General features: G+C 55.7%; 1 protein-coding gene across 1 annotated transcript in view; it reads right to left on the bottom strand.

Moving 5' to 3' along the window:
- The window catches only part of Galnt2 (polypeptide N-acetylgalactosaminyltransferase 2), an 87,129-nt gene that overhangs the window by 27,097 nt on the left and 32,197 nt on the right, over positions 1-27,835 (bottom strand). The window contains exons 2-3 of the mRNA XM_027947963.2: positions 19,353-19,446; positions 5,690-5,843 (exon numbers count right to left, since the gene is read on the bottom strand). Of these exons, the coding sequence (XP_027803764.1) occupies positions 5,690-5,843; positions 19,353-19,446 (248 nt within the window). The remainder of the gene's footprint in view (positions 1-5,689; positions 5,844-19,352; positions 19,447-27,835) is intronic.

The raw sequence follows: 27,835 nt of genomic DNA, 5'->3' as shown, positions 1-27,835 counted from the left end.
AAGAGCTTGGGGTGGGGGAAGCAGGGCGGCCAGAGACCCCCAGAGTATGCATGTGGGCTCAGGATACCAAGAGGCTGGGGAGGGGCGTGGCCAGCTGCAAGACCACACCCACTCTAAGATGGCTGCGGAGATGGGAAAGGATCCACCCTCCTGAAATGCCGGTAGAACTCAGGTCCTGCAAGGGTGAGGACATGCGGTCTCAGTGCCTTGTCCAAGACTGAAGACCAAGTGATCATGGGGGGCACGGAGTCTGGAAGTCCCAGCACAGGGCAGCAGCAGGTGAGGGCCTTGTGTTGTGTCCTGGTGTGGCAGAAGGGTAGGCGTGGACATGGGCACCAGCGACACACACAGCAAAGCCCTGAGATGGTGGCAGGCACTCTCAGCTAGTCGAACACACTGACCCTCAAGTTCTGGCTCTTCAACTCTGGACCCAGAGGAGGTGAGAAAGTGCCTCTGTGCCCAAGGCCACCCATGTGGCACACACTCTGTCTAGCTTTACCTCTGACAGGGCCCCGCTCGGGCCACGCCCCCTGTGTGCTGCCCTGTGGGTACACACTGCCCACCTCTTCCGCTGGACAGCCCAGAGCAGGACAGCCGGGCAGGCTCCTTGGTCTCTAAGGTTGCTGGTGTCAGGTTTACGTCTGCCTCTGCCACTTCCCACTGCAAGACTTGCATGGCCACAGGCCTGTGGTGTGTCAGAGAGGCAGCTGCCCTGGCATGCTCCTCAGGCACGTGGCCACCTGGGCCACTGGGTTTTCCTCATGAGCTTCGGATCAGCTCCTGACACTGCTTAAACACCACAGATTGATCTGAAGACGACATTCACCGTCTTAGAAACAGAGCTTTAAATGTCCTTGGACTGCACCCTGCTGCTTCCCGGGAGGCCCTGCGTCTTGCACAGCCCTCCTTCCACATGGCCCGGAGCCCAGCAAGGGCTCTGTGGCTGCCCTTCCTCCCAGGCTGTCGCCACTGCTGGATTGTGAGGGGCTGTCTGCAGAGGCCTCCAGGAGCCCCACAGCCCTGCCAGTTGGCAGCAGGTTTTCCTCCAGCTGGCCATCTGCCTGCCTCTCCCCCAACACCAGGACAGTCCTGTGTCAGCCTGTGCCAACGATGCCACACATGGTATGCAACTGCATGAGCAGCAGAGGGCCTCGCCTCCCGTGAGCACATTGGTCACCACTGAGCTTGGCACTTGATGGGCTCCTCATGGGCCCTTGAGCACAATTCGGGACACTGAGCACTACTATCCCTTCCTACATCTATCACAGTGACCCACAGCTCTCCCCCTCGAGCCACCATGATCACGGTCCTGACGTGCATGTGCTGTGCATCGGGAGTCACTGGCATTTGCCACCCTGCACTCCTAGGATACACCTGGTGGCCCTAGTTGAGACACAGTGCTGTGCTGGGCCAGCAGCTAGTCAGGTCTCCTGGACGCACAACGCCAGGTGTGACGGCCTCCTCCAGCTGCACAGAGGGAAATGGCGTCTCCTGCAGACTTAGGTGAGCAGGGAATTTCGAGAAGGCAAATTTTTTAGTGGAAAAGTTTCTTTTGATGGTATTTATTCTTATTATTTATATTTTATTTATTTATTTATTTATATTATTGAGAAAAATTTATATCATTGAAAAAAAATTGCAATTACATTTTTCTTTAAAACCACATTTTAGTGCATACTTGTTGCAGATTTTATATCAAATTTTTTGGAAAATCAGGGAAGTGGCCATGATGGAGAGGTTTACAAAAAACATCATCAAGCTGCTACTAATTATTAGGCCATTTTGGATAAGATACCCCAAAGAACCTCCTGGAAGGACTGAGAGGTGGCCAGGGTTGGGTGGGCTGGTGACCCAGAAGAGGACAGCACCTGGAGAGCTAGGCCAGCACATGGCATAGCCCTCGAGCCAGGGTCAGAGGCTGACCGAGCTGAGCAGAGGGAAGGCCTTGCAGGCCAGAACCAAGCCAAGCCCCTCAACACAGGGCTGGGAGGCCAGAACTGGACCCAGGGCTTGCTAAGACGTTCAGGGCTTGCTCTGAAGGTCACTCCCGAATCCAGGTGGAATCCCACAGGACTACTTCCCAGCAGCAAAGGGGGAGAGCAGCTGGCCAGCTCTCCTGCACCCAGGCAGAAGCCTGCTCGATGCCAGCTCTGGCAGGGTCTTGAGTGCCGTCTCAACTGTCTGCAAACCACAGGCCAAAGCCAGGGAGGGGAGGACACAGCTGCAGCCTTCAGCCGCCTCTAAATCTCCACACACCTAGCAGCCAGCTCCAGCCTGCACCCATCTCGGTGCTGGTGTTCATCTTCCCCATTCCACACCCTCGAGGTCACCCTCCAGCCTTCATCCCTCCTCAACTGCTAGAGTTCCCTCGGCCGCCTCTAGGGCCACCTTCCACAGAAGCCCACCTGGACAGCAAGTGCTTCCAGGTCTCCACGGTCGACCCAGGTGAGGCAGGTGGCAGCTTGGCCCTCTGCCTGTCAGGAGCCTCGTGTCCTGGGCACCCCTGTGTACTCGCCCGGCTGGGCGTGCCAATCCCGGACAAGCTCTCCAGCACTGTTTTCATGTGCTTGTGGAGCTGAATAAAACCTGGTGTGGGGCTGCCTGTCTGCTGCCCTTGGGGCCCTGGCTCCTTTTGCCTTCCCTGGAGGCTGTGAGGGGTCAGTGTGGCTTCTCCTAGCTGCCCATGCTCCTGCCTCTTGCTGGCCATGCTCCTGCGACTCCTGATGCCATCAGGGATCCACAGCACTTAACAGGTGGGCGGGTTATGCCAAGCGTCCCTCTCAATACCACTGGGCCTCCTGATGCCAACACGTGTCCAGGTAACAACCCACCATTCCAAAGATCCAAGGCAGGAAGAGAACGGAGGCGAAGGCTGGAACATCAGTGGTGACAGAACTGCGGGGAGCTCCTGGGCAGCGCATGGGCTCTGGGAGAGCAGGGGCTGCCATAGTAGCTCCAGAGCCATGTCCTAGGGAGGGACATGGCCTTGCCAACACTGCCGGACCCTCACAGGTCAGACGGGGCCGCACACCTCATCATAGGGGACAAAAGCCACAGAAGAATGGGAGGTCTGGGATTCATGCCAGGTCTGTGGGATGCCAAGTTCGTTCTCAGTGCCCTCGCCAGTACCGCTCAGCTCGGTCACAGCCAAGCATGACCTAACAAAAGCAGATGGCAGAGATGGAAACCACGGTGTCCCCCGAAGCCACCTTCTTCAATGTGCTCCGCTGGTTGTGTGAAGGAGGAGAGGCCGGCCTCCCAGGCAGCGCTCACCAGTTCGGTCCTCCCAGACCTCGGTCCTCCCAGACCTCGCTCCGAGGACATCGAGCTGCCTCTAGATCAGGCTCCAGGTTGGCTCTGAACAGAACTTAATTCAGCCGAAGTCCAGTGACGGTGGAAGGCTCCCAGCTGCTGCTCTAACACGCACCTGACACACCCAGTGGCCAGAAAGGAAAGCAACCCCAGACCGCCCACACGGTGACACCTGCAAACACGGTGATACCCACCCACACGGTGACACTCGCACACCGCTTGGCAAGCTCCCACTCTGGAAATGCTAGCAACACAATCACATGTACACCGGGGCTGCAGTGGGCAGCAGAGGAGCTTGGCCCATGTGTGGATGGGTACCAGGAAGGGCCACCCTCTCAGCCCAAGGGAAAGGTATACATGAGTCTTCGGAAAACCAGCTCTGAAGCCACCGTGACCTGAGGCCCACCTCCTGTGCAGACGGCACCCCAGGTTGTCTGCATAAGGCTCTGCTGGAGCCGTGGCTCAGGCCAAGCCTTCTTCAAAGCTCTAAGTCACTGGGCAAGTTTCCAGCAACCTGGGTGCTGTGGCTTCCTCCCTGCGCCAGGAGACCACCCACGTCTGCATCACAGCATGTAAGGATCCTGAGTGGCCTGGGGGAGCCTGAGGAGCTGGGCTGTGGGGACAAACCCCTGGGGCCCTCTGGGAAGTGCCAGGGACTCCCCGGAGACATGCATGTCTACACCCTTGACGACACATGTAGCTTTAGGCGCGACTCCCTGGGTCCCAGAGGCCCCTGTGGCACCCAGGGCTCGACCCCAGGCCAGGGCTCCTACTGCAAACGGGTCCACTGGGTGTTCAGGAGTTGACAGAGCCAATGTAGCCAGCAGCACAGCACCGGGGCCCAGTGCAAGGCCTCAAGAAGGACCTGTGGGCACAGGAACCCTGCGTGGCGGCGATCTGGGGTGGACATGAGTGGCGAGGTCGGTGACGTGACGCATGTTGTTCAGCACGTCAAGCGCACACCGCTGCGGTACTCAGAGCTGCCTGGGACACCAAGCTAAGGGCAGCCCTGAGGTGACCAGTCTCCACCATCCGAAGTCCCCAGGGTGGGGAGAGGCCTTGGCCTCCCACACTGCTCTTCTCTGCAGTCCCTGAAAGCCTGGCCCAGCTTTACACTCTTTTATCCTGGATGTCCCAGTCTAAGAGGCACGTTTGGTGGTGATGACAAAGCCCCAGGCTGCAGCCCATGTGCATGGCTGGACCTCCAACAGGCACACCTGTGTCCCTGCAGAGGGCCCAATATGGTAGACGTGTGATCATCTCCAGGCTACCGACACCACCCAGAACTCCAAACACAACTGCACGGGCGAGAGGGCCCACTGACCCCCAAGGAAGCAAGTGGCCTTGGGGTGGGGTTCCAGTTTCTGGGTGATCCGAACCAAGACCAGTGCCTTAGGGACTCCGAGTGCCCTTGTCCATGCATTCTCACAGCAAGGCTTACCAGGCAGGGTGACAACAGCTGGACCATACAGGGGTGCCCTGCACGGAGCTGGAGCCTGGGTGCCCCAACACCCACCCCAGGGCCCCGAGGAAGTAAAGCCAGGATCCAGGTGCGCAGAGCGGTTGTAGCAGGGTCCACTCATGTTCTGAATTAGCCCTTGCTGTCTGCCACTGCGACTGAGTTTTAAAATGGACCTGATTCTTTCTCCCTCCCTGCTCCTCCCTAACCTCTCCCTCCCTAATCACAGGATGACCTTTCCCCCATGCAGGCAGAGCTATCTGTTCCCCGAGCACACACCCACCACAGGAATGGGGTAATGCAGACTCTGGGGGTAGCAGCAGACGACTTCCCAAATTAATAGGTGAATTAACAGCTGCAACAGAGACCACTTGGAGCATTGCCTTTGAGCCACCTCTTTAACAACCCCCACTCCTGCTGATGAGCAGAAGCATAGCCTCTGGGATAGGAGTCCCCTGGCTTCTCTTTCGCTAGCAAAGCCATAAGCCTTCTTTTTCCTTTTTCAAAACCGTGTCTTCATTACTGGATTGGCATTGGGGACAAGGATCAAGTTTTGGGTAACAGGGTGACACACCATTCCTGTGCCCATGTTTTTGCTCCATTTAGCACTGACTCTGCCGGGAGGTCGACTTCCTCCTCCAAGTCTGCACATTTCGACTTAAGCCATCCCAGTAAGCGAGGATCTAAAGTTTCTTCCTTCTAAGGTTGTCAACAGTGGAAAATGTGTTTTGTGACTGGATCCTCAAAATAACAAGTGCTCAGCCACTACATGGCCAATCCCTCCACTTCTCCCTCTGACTCCGCCTCTGCACGCTGCCACAGGGCAGTCCTGGCTTCTCCCAGCTTGATATCACTGGGAGGGGAGACCCCACGGCACAGCAGGGCAAGCCTGGCCACGGGTGCGGGCTGGGGACTCACTGGTCGTGCCGCGTGTCTGGGATGGCTCTGTCCATGCGCAGCCTGTCGCTCTCCACCTGGTTGAACTTGTTGCGGGCGTAGGGGTCCTGCCCAGAGCGCACCATCGTCCCGCCCACGTAGGCCTCCTGGTTGAAGTCTGGCCACCGCACTTTCCCTGGAAAGAGCAGAGCAGAAGCATGGTGAGGCTCACTCGGGCCCCAGGCAGGGCTGGCTCCTATTAGCCACCAGCCCCCAGGCGGCACTCTCCATCAGCACACAGCAGGGCCAGAGCCGTGGGCCAGGAGCAGGTGGCAGCGGGAGATCACATGCCCACGGTCCGCAGGGTGAAGGCCAGGTCTGCACCTCAGGATCCCTCGGGACAGCAAAGGGAAGCCAAGGGCCAGGACAGTGTCAGGGTGGCACCCTGCTCCAGAGGCCGAGACTCCCTGCTTGCCCACCTTTCCAGGCCCAGCCAGTCAGCCTCCTGTCCCGCAGCCCAGGCAACAAAGGTAAGGCTCGTGCTGTGGGCTCAAGATGACTCCCTACGGCTCTGCAGGGAGAGTGGTTCCGGGCGGGTGGGCTCAGAAGGGCCCACGCGTGCAGCAGTCCTCCAGGAAACAGCCAGGTCCCGTCCCCAGACACCCAGCCAACCAGAGGCGGCGACTGCAGGTCACAGGGAGACCAGCGCTGGCAGCACACATGCACTGGCCCTTCCCCTTTGTGGGCTCCTTCCCTCCCTGGAGTCATTTCCCCATGCTGCCTGTGCCCCATTCCTCCCCTGAGGGCAGGGACTTCAGGGGGAAGGGTGCCCCCTTCCCTCCTCAGTGCCCAGGACACATCTGTCCACCTTTCTCCTGTTCACATGTCCACTCTTAGCTTGTTTCAGGAGACTCCCTGGCTGAACGCCAGGTGGGGGGAGGAACGCTCCCTCTGTCCCTGTGATACAGAAATATCACACCCCAAGAACTGGACATCCAAGCACCCCAGGACTCCTTGGGGACACCCTCGTAGTGTAGCCCAACTGACCCCATGGAGAAAGTGCAGGGTGCGATTCCCAGATGCCCACGGGCACGGCGGGGACCTCCATTCCCACACAGGTATCTTCCTGTGAGAAAGCCAAAGTGGCCCACCTGGACACTGACCATGGACCAGAAGCCAGCACTGGACGAGGTTCTTCAGGAGATTGGGGTAGGGCTGGTGCTGGGGACAGGGCTCCTGGGCAAGCCGCTGCTGGTCGCAGGCCCAACCAAGCAGAGCCGGGTGAGAAGGAGGGGAGGAGGGCACCGAGGCAGAGAACTGGCTTGGGCAACCCCGCCTGCAATCTCTGCCGCACTGCCACCTGCCAGGCCAGGGATGTGGCACTGCCGCACTGCCACCTGCCAGGCCAGTACGCGGGACTGGATCGGAAACCATATCTCCCACCACATCAGTCTAGCCAGCAACAAAAACTCGTGTTTCACAAGGACTCCATGGGGGACCGTGGTCCAGCTCTGCAGGGTAGGAAGGGAGGGGGCAGTGGGAACAACGGCCTCACCCAGTGGATTCCACAGAACCCAGGGAGGCTGTGAGGTCGTGGAGAAGCAAAGCTGGCCAGGCACAGCCACACAAGGAGCTGGGTAGAGCTTGGCACTGCACAGAAAGAGAGGAGGACAGGAGGGGAAGCCCAGCTGCTCGGGCAGGTGCCCCACACCATCCTAGCAGCATGACTCAGGGACACCTGCAGAGGGCAAGGTGGGTCCTGGGGTGGCGCAGGCCTCCAGGGAGCAGGGGCCTGAGACGACAGCCAGGTGCTGGCCTCGGAGCCACCTGGGGCAACAGGACAACAGGGGTGCACCAGCCACACACCAGTGTGGGGCAACAAGACAGCAGGGGTGGGCAGGTGCCCAGCTCAGCTGCTGCGAAGTGTGGTGCTGCTCTGCTCTACAGTGGACAGGATTCCGCGGCTGGCTCAGGGCGGAAGGTGAGTCATCCCCCTCAAAGCCCACTGCTCCTTCTGCAGCTGGCTCTGATGGCCACAGGCTCGTGACACTGGGCATCAGAGGCCTGGCCTCTTGCCCACGAGCCTCGTAGCCGTGGTTATGGCCTGGCCAGCACTAGAACTTTCTTCCCCTAAACACAGCACTTCTGCGACGTTCAGGGAAACATCTTCCATACAGAGTGCCCTAGAGACGCTGACAATCCATCCTCTCCATCTCGCCAACTTACCCTCGCACATTTTTACCTTCTGTGCCAGAGAGCACAGGGCTCTTCTGGCCAGGCACTGGTCCTCTGACCACTGTCCAGTCAAGCACCAGTGGCTGATGAAAAATGAGCTGGTTTGAACCATGGAGGGGCTTGAGCTAGTCCTTGTGCCAAGGTACTCTTACCCACAAAGAGACCACGGGCATATGAGGGCCAGGCCTGCCCAGGAAGAGATGCCACTCGAGGTGCCCTCAGGTAACCGCTGGCTCTGGGCACTCAGCTGGGAGGGTCTGCTGAGGACAGGACAGACCTCTTCAGCCTCCGTAGCGCTCTTGATGCGTCCATCTTTTTGCTGACTGGGACCCCTCTGGAATCAGACAAGACTGCAGCAGGATCTGTGAGACATCTGACCCCAGGTGACGGCAGGGGAACTGGACCAAGTAGTGGGGTGGGTCCCAGGCTGGACCCAACAGGCACCAGCCAGCAAAGGCCAACAAGACGCGCCCTCAGTGCCCACTTAAACAGCTGTATCCACAAGCTTGGTGCGGAAGGTGACGTGGAGTCCAATGGGAGCAGAAATGGCCATTCTAGCTGTGGTCTGGACACTCCTCAGTGAGCCAGGAGATGCCCCTGTGGCAGCCAAGACTGAGGAGCCCACCCACGGTGTCCCACAAGCCCTCTGACCCAGGGACACTTCCAGCTGGACTCTGGTGGGCCGACTTGCTTAGCAACAAAGGGCATCCCAGGGCACAAACTGCGGCACCAGAGACAGACTGAGATGGTCCTTTTCTCCACGAGAGCTGGCAGGGAACTGGGACCTTGGCAGGCACATCTGGGATGCTCCACGTCATACTCTGGATGTCACCACGCACACGCCACATACCACACTCTACCATTGGAAGGGCTGAAGATAGTCTGCTCTCTTATGTGGGGGGACGTAACTGGCTCTCACACTAGTGACAGGTCACAATCCACGGTCTGAATCACCACACCAAGATGGAACAGGTATGCCCCAGGGGTGCCAGGAGGAGCCCAGCAGAAGACATGGGGGTGCTGCATGCTAGGCAGACGTAGCTGGCATGCCCCACCCTCCTGGGAGGGAGCCTGGCAAAGGCAGGGCCCACCCCAACAGAGCCCTCCTCCCAGAGATGGCCATGCCAGGAAGGCGCCTCGGCAGGCAGCCCCGGGTCCCCAGGCTCAAGGTACTCTCCTGGTCAAGGCACACCGATGCCATTTTATTCGCTTTAAAAGTAGAAACTACAGTTCTTCCTTTAGCAGGTCCTAAGGCCACACCACAAAGGGGAAGACCAGGCAAGGCCAGCTGCAGATAATAGTCTGTTTCAACGACTAAGGCCCCAAATGGACTCTTGGCAAAAAAGGGAATTTCCTTCACCATGGAAAACCATCTCCTGAAATAGGATCCTAAACTATTCATTGTTTTAAGGATGAAAAACAAGACATTCAAAGAAGCAATGAAAAGTTAACAGAGCTGGGGCTGTGGCTCAGTGGTAGAGTGCTTGCTCAGCATGCATGAGGTACTGGGTTTGATCCTCAGCACCACATAGAAATAAAATAAAGGTTACTGTGTCCACCTACAATTAAAACAAATATTTTTTAAAAGATTTTAAAAAAGTAAACCAAAAAAAATATCAGACTTGACAGGATCAATTCTCTTCATTAATTTTAAATTATCGTGCCCATACAAGAGCTAAAGCACAACACCCTGAAACAGTCTCAAGCCCAGCGAGGACAGAAGCCTGCGTGCCCTTGTGGGGCTGCCCTGGCCTAAGAGTGCATGGAGGTCCTGGTGACTCTCCTTGACTGTCACGTCAGGACTCGCTTCCTCTGAGCAGCTTCCTGTCCATGTCCTGCCAACTGCACCTTCACTCCACAGTGCTCCAGATGTGGAAGGGCGTCTGCCGCAGGGCAGAGCAGGGCACGGTAGGGCAGAGCTGGGCACGGTAGGGCAGAGAGCACCTGCCAACCAGCGGCTCTGTGAGGGAGGCCACGCCTACCACCACCCAGACGCACAGCCTGAGGGCTGCTTCCGTTTCACAGAGTAAGAGGCCGAGCCCCAGAAATCAAACCCACACAGCAGGACACGGCTGTTAGACGTGGACCGACCTCATGCCCAGGTCTCCCTGCGCCTTCAGCCCTGCCTAGCACTCACTTTGAGCAACACCGAAGTGAAGCACTAAGGGCACCGCACCTGGCAGGACAGTGCCCAGCACCCTTCCTGGCCTGGGCTCCCGGCCCTGAGCTGCCAAGCGCACGCACTCCCCTCTGCGGTTCAAGGCAGAAGGCCTGGGCACACGCCTCCATGGCTGGAACCTTCTGCAACTGCTGAAGCGAAGCCCAGCCGAGGCTCCACCTGGGAGCCCTCACTCCTGGAAGCCTTCCCCAGACGCCCAGCCAGCATGGCTTATCCCTGCCACTTCCACCCGCTGGGGTCTGGGAAAAGCATCCTGCCACTTGGGTACCGTGGCCTTTTGGAATCTGGATCCCACAAGCCCATTTCACAAGCACCTGCCTAGACTCTGCTCCCAGCCCTTGCCATCCGCATCATCGTCACTGGACCAAAACCAACTTGCCAGAGCAGATACCTCATGTGTCAGCCACCCCTCAGGGGAGGACCTCCCTGCAGAGAGTGCGCTGTGTCCACCATTAAAAATGAGGGTGGGGGGCTGGGGTGGTTGCTCTGTGGCAAAGCACCTGCCTAGCACGTGTGAGGCACTGGGTTCCATTCTCAGCACCGCAAATAAGTAAATAAAATAAAGGTCCATTGACAACTGAAGACACGGTGGTCCTCAACAGCCTCACCACACTCTGGCTGCTGGTCTGAGCCTCGGTCTCCATTCTCTGACCTGCTGGCAGGGCAGGGCCACGGAGGTCTGTTCTTCCTAACACTGGCAGGGTCAAGGGAGCAGGCCCCAGGGAAGACAAAAACATCAGTGACCGACGACATGACAACACACGCACAGCGACTGCCCTGCAACCGCTCTGTGAGGCACACAATCAGCAAGTACAGCAGAGGTGCATCTCTAAGGCCCCAAGGCTGGAATGCCATGTCCTAAGCACAGGAGCAGTGGGAGGCTGATGCTGTCTGCTGTCACCACAGAGGTGTGTTAGCACGGGAGGAGTCTGTGGCCACGAAGAAGCCCTGAGGCCCATGCTGGGCGGAGGGTTGCAGGGTACCACAGGTGAATCTGAAAGCCTGGTGGTTGGTGGGGCTGTTGCAGAAGAGCCTTCGAGGGGAGGGCAAGGCCCCTCCCCAGAGAGCCAGAGCTGGAGGCTGCCCTGGGGTCCTAGGGCCAGCACAGGTAACCCAAGAGCTCTAGAAATGACAGGTCCTGTAGGAATCCATGGCAAGCCTGAACTCCCAATGTTGGGGAGGACCAGAACCTGTGGGCAGTGGGGCCCAAGCCCCAGAAGCTGCCTCCAGAAACTGCCCACAGACCCGAAGGCCACAAGCACTTGGGACTCACTGTCCCAGGGGGCATGCAACCTCATCCTCTAGGACCTGCTGTGGGCGCCACAGGCCTCTGTTTATCCCAGCTTCTTCAGTGTCCCCGTGTCCTAACACTGCTTGCCTGGTCACATGACCCTGAGGATATCAGAGCTACCTGCTCCCCCACACTGCTCACAGCTCACCCCACAGGACAGGGTTCAGAGACAGGAGGGACAACACAGGGAACTGAGGACAGCACTTGGTGCAACAGCTGGGCATGGAGGTCCAAGGGGCAAATGGCCCTGCCGGCATGAGGGTCCCAGAGCCTCAGACCCAGAGGGCCCAGGCGCAGGGAGCATGGGGCTCCCAGAGCAGTCAGACCCACAGAAGGCATGGGCGCAGGAAGCATGGGAGATGCCGCTCGGGAGGCCTACAGGGGGAGACTGCACCAGAGGGGCTGCCTCTTCGGCATCTGGAACGTGCCTTCACACATGGGTGACAAGCCACATGCTCAACAGTGACCGCAGTGGTACTTTCCTGTCATGCCTGTTGTGCCACAGTTCTGAAGACACCACCCAGAGCCTGTGAACCCCCAGGAGGAGACACAGCCATGCTGAATAAACATTGGGACCCACACCTTCAGCAGGCAGGAGGCAGAAGAGCTAACCTTTTCCAATAAGATGGGAGGTGACGCACCCTGGCTTCGGCCCCCTGCTGCCCCATCACCCCCACCCTCACCTGGGCACCCGCAGTGCTGGCCTGAGATTCAACCACACACCGTCCCCTGCTCCTCGCCCTCAACCAGCAGTGAACCCTGGTCTGGCAGTAGGGCTTTCTAAGGACCAAAAGAAAGCCTGCTCCGAGGGGCCATGCTGATGAAGGACAAGAGCCCCGACGAGAACCTCACCCCAGGCCTCCAGAGGACACAGCCTCTCCACAGCCTGCCCTGCCCACCTTCTTGGCATCGGCAGAGCCTTGGCTAGTGGGAAGGTCAGACTCAGAGGCGCAGAAGAGGGACCATCCTGGGGGCAACTTGTTTCCCATCAAAGAACCTTTTCCATTCCAATGAAAAAAGACCAGACTCCTCTCTGTCGCTGGGCTGCAAAAGGTTGCTAAGACCACACCTGGACGCTGGGCTGAGGCAGCTGAGGAGGTGCTCCAGGCGATGGGGGGGCTCACGGGGAGTTCTGCCACTGCAGGGCTGAACAATGGCCCTGGGCAGTGGGCCAGGAAGGGGGAGGAGACACTAATCCAGGACCAGAGGGAGGGAGGGAGGTAGAGAGCCACAGACAACGGATTCAGTGCTGGGACCTCTCTCCTGTGCCAAGGCCAAGGGCCTGCAGCGTGACTGAGCCTGGCTCCAGGCCCTACCTGACTCCTGGCTTCCAGACCATCACCCCTGTCCCCAGGAGTCCCTGACTCCAAGTGGGGACTGCCAATTGCTCGCACACTGGTTCCCAATTTCAGATTCCACCCCAAATCAGGGCAAACTGGGAAAAGAAATAGAGTGAGAACAATAACCCAGGCTGTAGCCATGGAAGCCCTGGGGGTGTGCAGTTTCCAAACTGGGGCCACATCAGAGTCTCAAAGAGCATAGAGGGATGAGGACATGTTTCAGAACTCTCCCTACCCTTACAGCAGCTTACTTCCAACGACATTTAGAACACATAGGCAGGTGCATATGACAATTCATGAATGAGCACAAACGTGTGGGGTGGGGTCCAGAGCCACGTCTGCCCCGCTGGGGTATAGGAAGCTGGAGCCCCTCTCCTGTGACACCTGGCTCCTAAGGCTGTTGTGGGTTTCGTGGCCACAGTACCCTCAGCTCAGCACAGGGGGCCACTGAGCCTCGTGAGCAGCCCCCTCCACACCCAAGTCACCAGCAGTCCCCGCAGACCACAAGGTGCTGACCATTTACACTATCCTGGGGAAAATGGGTTTCTTAATCATACAATAACTTCTAAAGAAAAAAAAATTATGTGTGCTGATTTAATAAGAAAAATCCTTCAACAAAAAAGGGGAAATAAAACCCTTTGGCAAAGAGGACAGAGTGCATTCATCAAAACCACTGCTAACAAGCCAAAGAGGCAGACCAGTGCCTTCTCATCTCTCGGAAAGAAAGCCACCGTCAACAACAACTGGGAAGGGGCTGGGGTTGTGGCTCAGCGGTAAAGCGCTCGCCTCGCACAGGCGAGACCCTGGATTCGATCCTCAGCACCACATAAAAATAAATAAGTGAAATAAAGGTATTGTGTCCCCCTACAACTAAAAAATAATAAACATTTTCAAACAAACAACTGGGATTAGGAAACAAGGTCGAAGCATATTCTGAACTGATTGTAACAGAGTAGGACCCAGTGTCACACCTGGCACGTGCCCTGCAGGTGCTCTCTCCTCCTCCAGCTGCCTCAAGACCCACAGGAGCAGGGTTTTCTGAGTTGAGGGCAACCCCTGCCCCCAGGCTCTCATCGCTCCTGCAAAAGCACAGCACAGCCTTGCACCATAACCCAAGAGGTACTCACAGCTAACTGTTCAACCCCGTGCTCCCCTGTGCAAGTGACGCCTGTTCTACCTGTGAAGGAGCTCTAGCACAGGCCTCCTGACACTGCACGTGTAGAGGAGAGCAGGGAGGACCTGATGTGAGCACCAGCACTCACAGAGCAGCAGCAGAAGGTTGCATTCCTATGTGGTATACACGTGCACCAGAGCCCTGGAAATCTATAATGAGCACCTGGTGCACAGGTGCAGGGGAGCCTGGAAATCCACAGTGAGTCGTCTGCATCTGGTGAACACGTGCACCCAGAGTCTGGAAATCCACGGTGAGGCACCTAGTGCACAGGTGCAGGGGAGCCCTGGAAATCCATGGTGAGGTGCCTGTGTCTGGTGCACAGGTACAGGGGAGCCCTGGAAATCCACAGTGAGGCACCTGTTGCACAGGTGCAGGGAAGCCTGGAAATCCATGGTGAGGCACCTGGTGCACAGGTGCAGGGGAGCCCTGGAAATCCACAAACATGTGGGGTGGGGTCCAGAGCCATGTCTTCCTGCTGGGGTCCAGGAAGCAGGAGCCCCTGTCCTGCAACACCTGGCTCATAAGGCTGTTGTGGGTGAGGCACCTGGTGCACAGGTGCTGGGGAGCCTTGGAAATCCATGGTGAGGTGCCTGTATCTGGTGCACAGGTGCAGGGGAGCCCTGGAAATCCACAGTGAGACACCTGTGTCTGGTGAGCAGGGGCACCCGGAGCCTGGAAATCCACGGTGAGGCACCTGTGTCTGGTGCACAGGTGCAGGGGAGCCCTGAAAATCCACAGTGAGGCACCTGGTGCACAGGTGCAGGGGAGCCCTGGAAATCCACAGTGAGGCACCTGTGTTGGGTGAGCAGGGGCACCCAGAGCCTAGAAATCCACGGTGAGGCACCTGGTGCACAGGTGCAGGGGAGCCCTGGAAATCCATGATGAGGTGCCTGTGTCTGGTGAGCAGGGGCACTTGGAACCCGGAAATCCACTGTGAGGCTCCGGAGCACAGGGACACTGGAGCCGGGAAGGGGATGGTGATGCCCCTGGGTCTGGAGTGCAGGTGCACTCCAAGCCTGGAGGAGATGGTGACAGCCCTTATGTCTGCCATGGCTGGGATAATGAATGAGGAGGGCACACAAAGGAAGGGCCTGTGTTCTTAGGGTGGTGCTTTCCCCACCACAGAAGGGAACATGAATTCACCACATAAATTCCCCTCATGAAGACATTGGGCTTCTGGGACAGCACATAAGGAACTGGGAAGCCTTCGCTCCACTGTAACAAGTACAGACCTAGGGAAGCAAGACCCCAAGGCTGGAGTGGGACTGGGAGAACAAACAGGAGCACACACCCATTAGCAGGAACCTGCCCCACACCTGATGAGGTACTAGAAGCTCAGTGTGAACCATCTATAGACATGGGAACCTCAGGGAACCCAGCCAGAGGCACTCATAAACCCTCGCAGGTCCTGATAGTAAGGGTAGGAGCAGAAGTCCTTGTGTTCTGGCAGGGGAAGGAGGAGCCACTGTGACATGTGCTACAGCATTGCCCTTAACATGTTGCCCCGGGAGAAACTGACCAGAGGCGGCTTGCTGGGGTTTCCACCAAGCCTAACTGACATGAAGAGAAACCCACTTTAAATACGAAGACACCTGAGATGGAGAATACCAAGAGGGAGCAGAATCTGCCACGTCACCACTGAAGAGGGTGTGAACCACTGCAATGGCATCTGACACACAGACTTCAGAGCCAGGAGAGGTCAGGGACAAAGAGGGATGTCGTACAACAAAGAGGCCAATACTCTAGGACACAGCAGTCCCAGCAACAGAAATCCATGGTGAGACTCAGATGAGAGGCAACACCCACAACCTGGAAGCAGCGGGGAAGAGTTCACGTGATTGCTGGAGACCTGAATGACCTCCTGCACACATGGCAGGCCCAGCAGCTGGGAACAGCAGCAACACTAGCAGGATACAGCTGACACCCACAGCCTACTTCATGCAACACCAAAGAACACACTCCTCAGGCTCACATGCAACCTTCTCCACAACAGGAGACGCTCTGGGACATGGAACTCACCTTAACAAGTTGAGGACAGAAAACACCAAATGTCAGGTCTCAGATCACAAAGGAGCTAAACTAGAAATCAACAGCAAAAAGACAGATGGAAAATTCCCAAACACTAATGAGATTAAACAATACATACCTAAATAACCTGTACATCAAAGAAAATTGAGAAAAAAAATTAAAGACTTTTTAATCAAATGAAAATGAAAATTCCACTTATCCATATTTGTTGGGTGCAATGAAAGAAACGTTTGCAAAAATGACAGCACTGACTGCCTGTATTAGAAAAGAAATAGTCAAAACCCAAGATTTCATCTTCAAAAAGTGGAACAAGATGATGAAGTTTAAGTCCAAGATAAGCAGAAGAAATAATAAGAATTAGTACAGAAATCAATTCAAGCAATCTGAGGAAATTGACAGAGAAAAATTAATGAATCAAAAAATCTGGCCAGGCTAAGGGAAAAAGACAGAGGACGCAATGGTCAACAACAGAAATGGAAGAAGGACATTAGCACAGGTCCCACAGACAACAAAAGGAATAGTCCAAATAATTTACTGCCCACAAATCTGATAACCTACATGAAACTGACCAATCTCTGAAAGACAAACTATCACAATTCGGATAAGAAACAGGCAATCTGAAGAGGCCTGTGTCTGTTACAGATATTGGACCCATCATCAACTACTTTCCAGAACAGCACAAGACGTTTTCACTGGTGTATTCCACAAAACATTCAATGAAGAAATTCTAGCAATTCGCTACAGTGGTCTTCAGAAGATGAAAGCAGAAGAGAATACGCCCCAACTCATCCTATGAGGCCAAAACATCTCTAATACCAAAAGCGGAGGAAGACATTACAAGAAAACTACAGAATAACATCTGTTATCACAAACATAAGCAAAAATCTTTCATAAAATTCTACTGAATCAAACCCAACAATGTATGGAAACAACTGTGTGGCATTTACAACTAGTGGCATTTACCCTAGTCATGCAAGGTTGGCTGGACAAATGAAATGCATTAATGTAATCCACCATAACAAATAGCTAAAAATACAATTGCATGATCATATCAGCAGATACAAAAAAAAGCATTCAACAAAACCCTACATCACTCACCACAGAAAATCTGGGAAAACTAAGAATGGAGGGGGAACTTCCCCAGCTTGATAAGGAAGACCTACAGCCAACCCACAGTGTTAGAGTCTGTAAACAAGTCAAAATAACACCTGGCATTTTGCCAGGGGAATGTTAGAGTTCGTAAACAAGTCTGGATGGTGCCTGGCAAAATGCCAGAGGGAGTGGTTTGAGAAGTAACAAAAACAAGCCATTAAGTGTGGAGATTCCTTATTGGTTGACTGATGTATCTAGTTTATGCTAATTAGATAAGCTGTGTGGAATGTATAAATACTGCTCTTGTCCTGCAATAAACGGCTCCTACTCCTGGTGTATCAATCTACACAAGTTGTCCCCCCACCCCCCCCACCCCCCCCGGGTTATTTTGCTGCAGCCGGACTGCGGCACCACAGCTGCCATCCTGCTGGACGGCAAGTGCAGGAACGAGGGTATGTCTGCTCTGACCGCTCCTTTTCAGCATGCTACTGTAGTCCTAGTCAATAAGGCAGGAAAAACACAGGGTGTAAAGACTGAGAAGGAAGAAATAAAACTGTCTTTGCTAACAGATGACATGGTTGTCTATGCAGAAAGTCTGAATCAAAAAACCTTGTGTAAGTGATCACACCAAGATTGTGAGATACTAAGTGAAAAGCCAAAGTTCATCACTTCCCTTTATATCAGCAGTGAGCAAGCAGACATTAAAACACACATGCCATTTATATTAGCACCTCAATAAATCAAATATTTAGCTTAAGTCTAATAAAATATGTAAGAAGAAAACTATAAAACTCTGAGGTAAGACAGAACTAAATAAATGGAGAGGTACCCCATGTTCACGGATTTAAAGATACAATATTATTAGATGTCAGTTTTCCCAACTTCACCTATAGTTCAATGCAGCCTCAATCAAGATGCAAGTTATTTTGTGAATATCAACAAACAGGTTTAAAACATCACATGGAACAGCAAAAAACCCAAGATCAAAAAGAGGAGTAAAGTCACCATGACCAAGACAGTGTGGGGCTAGCAAGAGAACAGACAGCACCTTAGCTTTACTGAGCAGGCAGCAGGCAACGCACAGGCAAACGCAGCCAACAAGTCCTGGACGAGGAGCAGAGGGAGTCTGGTGGAAAGAGACTCCCCCAAACTGTGCTCTGGGAAAGACCATCAGAAGATAAGAAGTTAAGTCACAGACAGGGAGATCAGTGGTTATGGAAAACAGGAGAAAGCATACACAGAGCACTCTTAAAGCGTGGGAAGAAAATGAAAAACCCAATTTGAAAGTGAGCACAAGACAGGAACACCTTACCAAAAAAGATACACAGATGATAAATACCCACGGAAAGGCGCTCCCCACCATGCGACATTAGGGAACCACGACTTAGAACAGGGGAGTACCACTGCACACCTGCTAGGGGCCAGATTCCTGAACACTGATGCAAATGCTGCTGAGGCCCTGGCACACAGCAACAGCTGTCCTTCCCCAGGCACCGTGGAGGACAATCTGGCTGTTTCCCTCAAGACAGGACATGTTCCTCCCACACGTCTGAGCGGCAGGGCTGAGGCGAGCTAAAGCTTATGCTGCACAGAACCAGCCTCAGGACGTCTACAGCAGCTTCCTAATAACTACCACCAGGAGTCCTCAGCAGGCCAGTGGACAAACTGTGGTCCATCCTGACAAGGGGTTGTTATCCACTGCTGAAAGGGGCACTGAGCCAGGAGAGGCACAGAGGGACCTCACACACAGCACCAGTGCAACAAGCCCCTGCAGGCTGCGCGACCCCAGCCATGACGCCCTGGGAAAGACAGAGCTGGGGAGAGGGCACAGAGCTGGGCTCCAGGGAAGGGGAACAGGCAGAGCACAGGGGACTCTCAGGCAGTGAGCCTGGTCCACAAGACTATAGAGATGGCGGCATGCCACTAGGCTGGGTCAAACCCGCAGAAGGCCCAATGGCAGGCAGAGCCAGAGAGGGGTCCATGCAAATCACGGTGGCGCAGACGCCCACTCCAGCCCGGCCAGCGCACGGGGAAGTGTGAGTGCATGGGGCACAGGCACACAGGAGCTCCGCATCGCGCCCCCGTGTGGGCACACTAAATATACTCTAAAAAGCCTACTTTCTAAACTTCCACAAATGGACACACGCTGTCGCATTTTCTACTTCATTCCACTTTCTCTTTCAGGAAATTTCAGTCACCCCTAGTAAACTTCCAATGAAACCACCTTCTGTGGCCCTGCTGGGGGCCCTGCCAGTGGCCAGGCCAGAGCAGCAAAGCCGAGCTTTGGGCAGGGTCCAGCTGGTTCAGGAGCTCCATTCCCCACCCCAGCAGCAAAGCCCAGCCCTCAGCCTGGCCTGGCACAGTACCTGGAGGGAGGGTCTCCGCGCTCTGTGCTTTCTCCTCGCCGTTGCTGTGGTGAAGGTCTTTCTTTTTAACGGGGTCGATTTCATTCCAGTCCTCCTGGGGGAACAAAGACACCAAGTGAGCATGCCTCCAGCTGTCCGTTCCACACACTATGCCTTGCGACACCCGCAGACCCCAGGTTGCAACGGTAAGCAAGGAGAGCTCCAAGGCCCCTCCTGACAGCCCAAAGATGGCCCAAGGCCAGGGAAAGGAGTGTGGGAGAGGCCTTTCCAGGGAGGTCCGCACCTGGTCCCACAGGACAACTCTAAGGGTGTGTGGGACAGGCAGAGGGCTACGCAGTAGTCATGGCCACGAGGCGAAGGTGGCGCTGACATCCCAGTAATTTGTGGGCACCTTCTTGAGGAGCCTGGAGCCCTTCCAGCAGTTACACGGCCCATACTAACCCCACTGATGCCTGGGAAAGGTCCTAGGGCTGGCCAGGGGACAACCATGGGGCAGGGGCCTGGGGCTGGCCAGGCATGGCCATAGAGCAGGTGCCTATGGTTGGCTGGGGCATGGCCATAAAGCAGAGGCCTGGCCTGCTGGGGATGGCCATGTAGCAGGGGCCTGGGGCTGGCCAGGGGACAGCCATGGGGCAGGGGCCTGGGGCTGGCCGGGGACAGCCATGGGGCAGGGGCCTGGGGCTGGCCGGGGACAGCCATGGGGCAGGGGCCTGGGGCTATCTGGGGACAACTATGGAGCAGAGCTGAGGTTAAATACCGAGTGTGAAGGCTGAGCAGGACTCGGCTCCAGCAGACTTATCCCACTCATCTGGGCCAACAATGTGCTCTCACTGGTCAGCACTGGATCACGCCAAGGGAGAGCTCTATGACTACAGAACTCTTCAACCTGACTTCTGTGCACCAAGGGAGAAGGGGTCTCACGCAACCCAGGCAGAAGCCCCTGGGCCCCTGCTATCCACACATGGGATGCTGTGTGGCAGGACCCATCCCTGCGGCCCAGCCACTCCTGCCCTGCTTCAGGCACCGTGGGCCAGCACAGACTGCTGGCTTTTCATGGTATACAGTGAAATCGGCAAGAAAGGCAATTCCTGGGGCCTGGGCCAGCAGACTCCAACTCCAAGTGCAGCTTCCCTGCTGATAACCTGCTTCCTACTTGAGGGGTGCTGTGACTGAAGGGAAGCTGGCTGCAGCCCCCCACCTCAAGTAGCCTGTCCTTCCCTGGCTTTCAAAGCTGAGCAAAGCATGAAGTCTCTTACTGCACAGCCCTGGGAAGGCGGATGAAGCACACAGTGTGGGGCACCCACTGGGGGAGGGTATCCCCTCCGGCACACAGCCTTTCAGTTCACAGGTGCCTGGTAGTTAGGTGGTCGATCCCAGGCGGTAATAAACATGTTAAAATGTGTCTGTGTTACAACTGAAATTTCCCCCTCCAAAAGATTCCGGAAGAGATACTAGTGAGATTATTTGGTTGGTTATAAACTTGAAACTGACTCCTGGCAATGATTTTGCAACAATGTAGGCAAACACGCAGGAGCCAACACCTGCAGCAGTGAACACTGGTCCCTATGGGCTTTGTAACACTCAATCTGCCAGGTGTAGCGCTGCCAGGGTCCCCGTGCAGACTTTTAAATTAAGTGCTGATTTTTATTTTGTGGTTGCTTGTAGCATTTTGTGGCTAATAATTTCCCCCTCAGGCATCTGGCCTCCTCTAACATTGGCTACTGGATCAAACCATCTAACCTTGTATGGAATAAAACCTAAAGTCAACATTGCCCTGTCACTCTAGAATCAACTCATTATCTGTAGCAATGTCCAACTGAACATTTTTACTTCAACCATCTCTGTTTCCTCAAACAGTAAACATTTTCTTCCTCCCCATGTGGGAGCCTCCCTTCCGACAGACCCAGCGTAGCACGGTTCTGGTCCTGTAGTAAGAATTTGTGAAACCAAAGAGGTCAGGCAATCTGTCCAGGTTGCACAGCTGGTGATAAGCTGAAGCTAGGCCCTTCCTAAGTCAGAATGGGATGACGCCAGTGCTCAAGTGAAGCCAAGTCACAGGATGCATATTCTGAATATGTCACAAAAACCCAAGAATAGCTTGGCCTGGTGGCGCACATCTGTAATTGCAGCTACTCAGAGGCTAAAGCAGGAAGCCTGCAAGTTCAAGGCCAGCCTCAGCAACTTGACAAAGCCCTAAGCAACTTAGCAAGACCTTGTCTCATAATAAAAATTAAAAGTGCTGGGGATGTGGCTCAGTGGTTAAGAGCCACTGGGTATCCTCTGGTACAAAAGGAAAAAGAAACAAAATCTAAAATTATATTTCTAAGGGAACGTTCCCCAAGGACATCTGGTCCTGCCTCGAAGTCAGAACCGTACCCATCAGCCCTGCAGGAGGAGGAGGAGTGACCCCACGGGGCTGCTGCACACACAAAGAGGCCCATCCAAGAGCACCCTAAGCCTCCTCTTCCGGCATCGCTACCACAGCCTCACTTCACAGAGGAGGACGCCAAGGCCCTGGGTGCCGCTGAGCTGGAGCCAAGCGGCCACTACGCGGGAGCTCCCTCTCCCCCGTGAAGAGCCAGGCTAAGGGGAAGCAACCACTGACTGCCTGTCTAGGGGCACGGTGTGGCCACGTCAGCTCCTGCAGGCGGGCCCTGTGGGAGGCAGAACAAGGCACAGGTGCTGCCAGGTGCATAGGCAGAGGCAGGCAGTCGGGTCACAGCTATGCAGTCTGAAGCTGTGATCCAGAAACATCACTTTGCCTGCAGGGTGGGAATAGGCCAGAGGGCATGGGGGAGATGCCAGGCAGCCAGGTGGCACATGGTACAGGGAGGAGGCCAGCTGGGCCGGGACCAAGGCAGAGGAGCAGGTTGGCCGCCAGGAGGAAGGAGGGCCAGGGGAAGGGCCCAGGCTTCAGACTCCACTCTGGAGATGGGCCAGAGAACCAGAGGAGGCCAGGTAGGGCCTGGGGCAGCAGGAGGAGCGTGAGCAGGACACAGGAGGCCACTGCTGGGACAAGCAGAGGCTGCATATATGGTGCAGGAGGAGCCTGCTCCAGCCAGGCCTCAGGGCGCCATCTGACCCCAAACTAGGACTAGGCTGGCACCCGGGCCTCTGCCTAGCCCTCCCAGTGGCAGGTGAGTGCGGCTTGTACTGGTAATCTTTCACAGTTGGTGCCTCTTCAGCCACACATGGCCTCTGTGGCCCGAAGGCCATCTCCTCCTCCTGCACACCTGGCACCACCTGCAGCTGGCAGCTCGGACGCTACTCGGTGACAAACGCAGCTAAACATGCCTGGCCTACCTGCTGTGGCTTTGCGGCTTTGCCCACCTCCCAGCCCTCCGGAGACTCTGGACCACTAGCAGCCGCTGTCTGGACAGGAAATGGACCAAGTGAAGGTGGCTGAGGAGACTGAAGCCAGAGCCCCAGCAGCACCGGGCTGGGCCCCAGCAGGTGGGTGCTCCTCCCACAGACGGTGTGGCAAGGCCAGAAGAGCAGGGCCATGGCGGGTTGGGTGAGGCCAGAAGCTCCTGCCAGTCCCGCCCGTGATCCCTCCTGGCCTTCTCAAGACGCAGAATAGCTCCGCCCACAAAAGAGGATGCAGACACAGGAAGAAGAATGTGAAGTCCTTGAGGAGAAGTCAGCCTATCCATAGGTGGCAGGTGGACTTGGGTCTCCTCCATGGACACACACCTGCCCCCTTGACCCTCACCACATGCAGCCTGCCTGGCGCTAGGCAGTGCGGCACCCTGAGGTCACACTTGCCCCCAAGCCTCCTGATGCTGGGTGTGGTCTTCAAAGCAACCTTGTCCCCTGAGAAGAGCAGGGCCCTCCTGGCACTCGACTGGCCTTTGGTCCTCAGCATCTCTGGACCATGGAGATGCAAAGCATGATCCAAACAAGGACCAGGAAACCTAGGCAAAGTTCCCCTCTGTCCCCAGCCATCCCTCCAGGAACCCTGAGGCACTGGTGGACATGGAGGTCCCACATGGAGGACAGCGTGCATGACTGAAGTTGCTGTTCCACACACAGGACAATCCAGCTCGTTTCAACAGGACCTCGTAACTGGGGAGATGGCTCAGGGACAAAGTGTCCCTGGGTTCAATCCTTAGCGCCAAACAAAACAAAACCAAGGATTCAACAGCGCAGAGCATCCACGGCAGCAGGAAGGGTGCACTCTTGGCTTCAGAGCTCCCAGCAGCTTTCTGACAGAGGAGCCTGTTAATCTCCCCAAACAATGGGTGGTGGAGAAACCACTCTGGAGCCACCTGGCGGACAGTCCCATATGGTGCCTCTGCAAGTCTCAGAGGGACAGGCACCAACCACCCTTAAGAGTTCTACCAGACTGAGCTTACTGTGTTTGACAAAGGATCCCCCATAGCAGAGACCCCAGCTGGAGTCTGAAAGCAAGCGGGGCTGGGAGGCTGGGAGCTCAGACAGTGTCCTCAGATGAAGCTGTTGGCTCAAAAGGACACCCAAGTGCCCAGGGCCTGCCTCTGGAAGGAAGCAGCCCAGGTGGGTTCCTTCTCCAACACAAGGGAATGGGCTTCCTGAGGTTCCGGAGGCTCTTCTGCCCAGGCAGGAAGCCTCAGGGAGGGAGCAGGCGCTAAGGATTGAACCCAGGGACACTTTGTCCCTGAGCCATGTCCCTTGCCTAGGCATGGGAAGAGCAGGGGTGCTCACACACTGCTGTCACCACCACGGGAGTACCTCAGAGTCCAAGTGAGGGACAGACAGCAGCTGTCCATGAGGGGCAAGGGGGCTCAGGGCCACCCTTACTGGTCAGACATGAGCACTAGCCCCCTCCCAGCCATGCGCGAGACCCAACAGCTTCCGGACATTTTGCCAAAACCCACAGTGGAAGGCAAGTCTGATGCAGACACAGTCACGTGACCCAAGTGCATGGCGTAAGTTCCCAAGGCTTTTACAAACATGATGTGCTCTGGAACTTTGTTTGTTTGTTTGAATACTGACACCAACCTCCAAAATTGTGTTTTGGCTCTACTTAAAACTGGGTCATGACTCAGAACTTAAAGAACTTCCCCCAGCCTGGCTTTGGCGTCTGGCACTTGACTTAGAGAAGCAAAAGGCCTCAGTAGCACCCAACAGGGCTCCTTGTCCCTTCCACAGGCCATGAGGTGAGTATGGGAGAAGCAGGGTCTTCCAGGGGCACCTCAGGGAGTGGAGGTGTGCAAGGCCTTCCTGCTCCTTAAGGAGACAGCACTGCTTCAGATAGGGCCAGAGCCACTTGTCATCTGCAACACCTATTACGCATCCCCTCCAAGGAACATGAGCCAGGCATCACCTCCAACAAAAACAGGCTACACGTCACCACCAAGAAGCACAGGCCACTGGGGGCCGGTCCTGGCCACACGCCACACAGCACATGTTCTGCGCCTTTCCTCTCCTGGAATCCGGCAGTTCTCTGGCAGCAGGATGCCGGTCCCTGCAAGGACCTGTGTGACGTGTGCTCAGGAGGCTGGCTGAGTGTGGGGAGGCCACGTACACCCTGGCCCAGTCTGGTCATGGAGAGCGCAACAGCCTCCTACGGACACCTCCTCAGGAGACAAAAATGCTGTGGACACTAAGGGGATGCTGGAAACATGAGGTCAGCTGACACAAAGTTCTGGAGGGGGAAGCCACACACGCTCTGCCCACAAGGCAGCAGGTCCCCTGCTTGGGAAGCGACTCCTTGCCTTCCGTCCACCTCCACACATAAGAAGCACAAAGACCCTTTTTGCCTCCTGGTAAGGAGGAGGAAGGGAAAATGCCATTTCCAGCCCAGACAGAACATAAGCTTGCAGAGTGGCAGAGAAAAACAGCCCCGCCGGAGCACCGAGCCACAGCCCACAGGTCAGCAGCAGCCACTCGGCACTGCAGTGGCCTGGACCAAGGAAGATGTGGCCTCTGCCCCAGGGACCCGAGACAGTGCAAGGGTGCTGTCCCAGGGTGGGAGGACAAGGTGGGGGTGCTCCAGGCGCAACAGGAGGCAGTGCAGACGGCAGCAGGACAGATGGCCACATGTTCAGCCCCTGTCCACAGGCACCTCTTGCCTGGGCCTGGACCTGGGCCTGGGCCTACACGCACATGGGGGGTGACCTCACTAGGCAATCTCCCTCAAGACCCAGGGAGATCATCAGCTGTCAAGGACATGCTTGCAGGCCAACGGTTCAGAACCCACAGCAGGTTCAGAGGCTGCCTTCAGGGCCCCCACCTTGGGAACCCCATGGCCCTGGGATGCCACCACCTGCTACAAACCCCGACACCCTCAGGGACCCCCCTCCAGAGGAAACGCCCTAGGGACACCAGCCCCTCCCCCCACTAACCCCACGCCCCCAGCATGTCAGCTGGCTGCTCCCAAGCTCCCCTGCTCCTCAGGACAGTGCCCTAAGCCCCTTGTCTGACTGCTGCCTTCTCCCTGCCCTGCACGGGAACAACCACACAGGCTAGTGGCGCTCTCTTTGAGGCAAAGCAAGAAAACGACACATGGGTTTGCTTTAAAGTATGCCAGCCCCTTCCCAGAAAAGCATGCTGGGCAATGGACCCGCACAGCGCTGGAATGGCAGATCGCACTACCAGGAGCACTTCTGTGGCATGACACCCCCCCCCATGTGGCGAGGACCAGAGCCACCCACTCGGAAGCCGACCATCCTCAGCTTTGGCCACAAGTGCACAGGTCGTACTGCATCTGTGCAGATTGGTGAGAGGAGCTGTATCCTCCAGTTTTGTTCGCAGGGACGAGCCAGGACCCAGCTGTGGTAACTACCATCTCCATGGACCATCAGGACATCCTCTTCGGCTTTCAAAAGTAGCCTGGCCTGACCCGTAAGTCACAGTCACTCTAGGTACAAGGAAGGAGCCATCAGGTCCAGCTCTCTGGAACCAGCACAAGAAGGCAGCTCTTCCCCAACCTTACTCCAGCAGCCTCAAGGTGGAGAAGCGCTGACCATGTCCACAGCCGCTCCTGTGGCCTGCCCATCCCTGACCACCCACTGCACTGATGGATGAGCACCCTCCAGACATCGAGGTGCAGCACTGCCTCCCGCAAGGGGCTGTCTAAAGGAGCCAGATTCAAGGTTGGCACTGGCGTCACTGAAAGCAAAGTTCAACTCACGCACGGGATGAAGAATAGCCGTCTACAGGTGAGTCCTGGAACAGCAGTGGTGCTGGGCACAGCAGGACATCCCAGCACGCCACCCTCGTGTGTGGCACAAATACTTGGGTGAGCAGAGCAACAACTGGGGCCTGGGGAGGCCACACCCATCAACAGTGTGTGGGGCGAACATTTAGCAGGCCATGAGGACAACGTGCTGCCCAAGCCCGGAGGAGCCAGTGCTGGAAACCAATGCCTTCTCCTCGGCCCACAGCACCTGCCTCTGTAAAGACACCTGGCATGGGATGTGGGGAACGGGACAGGTGCACACACCATGCCCGCTGCTACTGCCAGTGGCCATCCTGAGCTGCTTCCTGCCGCTGCTACACAACCAACTTCTCCTGTAGTAGCACCCCCTCCTCCACAGAAAATCTTAACTAAGCTTCTCCAAAAACCTTTACCATAATTGATTTTAGGACTATCAGCAAAAGAGTCTCTACAAAAGAGTTCAATGTAGGTAAACTTCCTATTTTCCTATTGCTCTATTACTTGGCCACTGGCCTGGAAGAGATCAGCACTCCAGGTGCTAAACACCCCTTGACTAGATTTTCAAACATTTATCCAGTATAGGTTGCAGAAGTGTGTTTGCAAATGTAAAGTGTGATTAAAAAAAAAAAAAAAATCCTTTAACAAGGCCTCTGGCCTTCAGCTGGGCTTCACACAGATGTCTACATTTCTAAAAGAAGTTACCAACTGGGCTCCATGGTAACGGCTGGCAGGGGGATGAAGGAAAGGGGAGAAGCAGCTCTCCCCTTCTCAGGTGTTGTCCTTGAAGGGTTAACTTGCCTAGAACAATGAAAGAAAGAGCTCCTTTTATGTGAACTTCTGCAGACTATGAACTTCTGAGCCCCTCCTCTTACATGCTGGGTATAAAGTTCTGAAACTCCCTGAACTCCAGGTTCAGGGGGATTGAATGATTATAGTGAAAGCTTTGCCCTCTGAACCTGGCTATAGCCAAACAAACCTGCTTCCTGTTCCTACCTGGTGTCTTGCCTCATCTGTCCCCTGCAATACTCCAAGTAATAAACTTATCCAGGGAAACTACAGGTTCTCTGTCCTCATTTTTCAGATGCAGAGACAAAGCTAGAGATAGGAAGGCCCAGGCCTTGCTCATCACTGAGGGGGAGACAGTGTCTGGTCCCCCAGCACCCAGAGGCCCCTGCCAAGAAGGGACAAGTGGGCTCTGGTTTCAGACTCAGGGTCCCAAGGCCCCAGAAGCCAAACCAAGCTAGCAGTGTGCTCTCCACCAGCTACTAGAGATAGGCTGCTGCTCCAAAGAGCAGCCAGGGGCAAGGAACTAGGCTCACTCCAACGGAGGGCACTTTCTCCT

The sequence above is a fragment of the Marmota flaviventris genome, chromosome 12 (assembly GCF_047511675.1).
Source record: "Marmota flaviventris isolate mMarFla1 chromosome 12, mMarFla1.hap1, whole genome shotgun sequence".
Lineage (NCBI taxonomy): Eukaryota > Metazoa > Chordata > Mammalia > Rodentia > Sciuridae > Marmota > Marmota flaviventris.
This window is presented reverse-complemented; position numbering and strand designations above follow the sequence as displayed.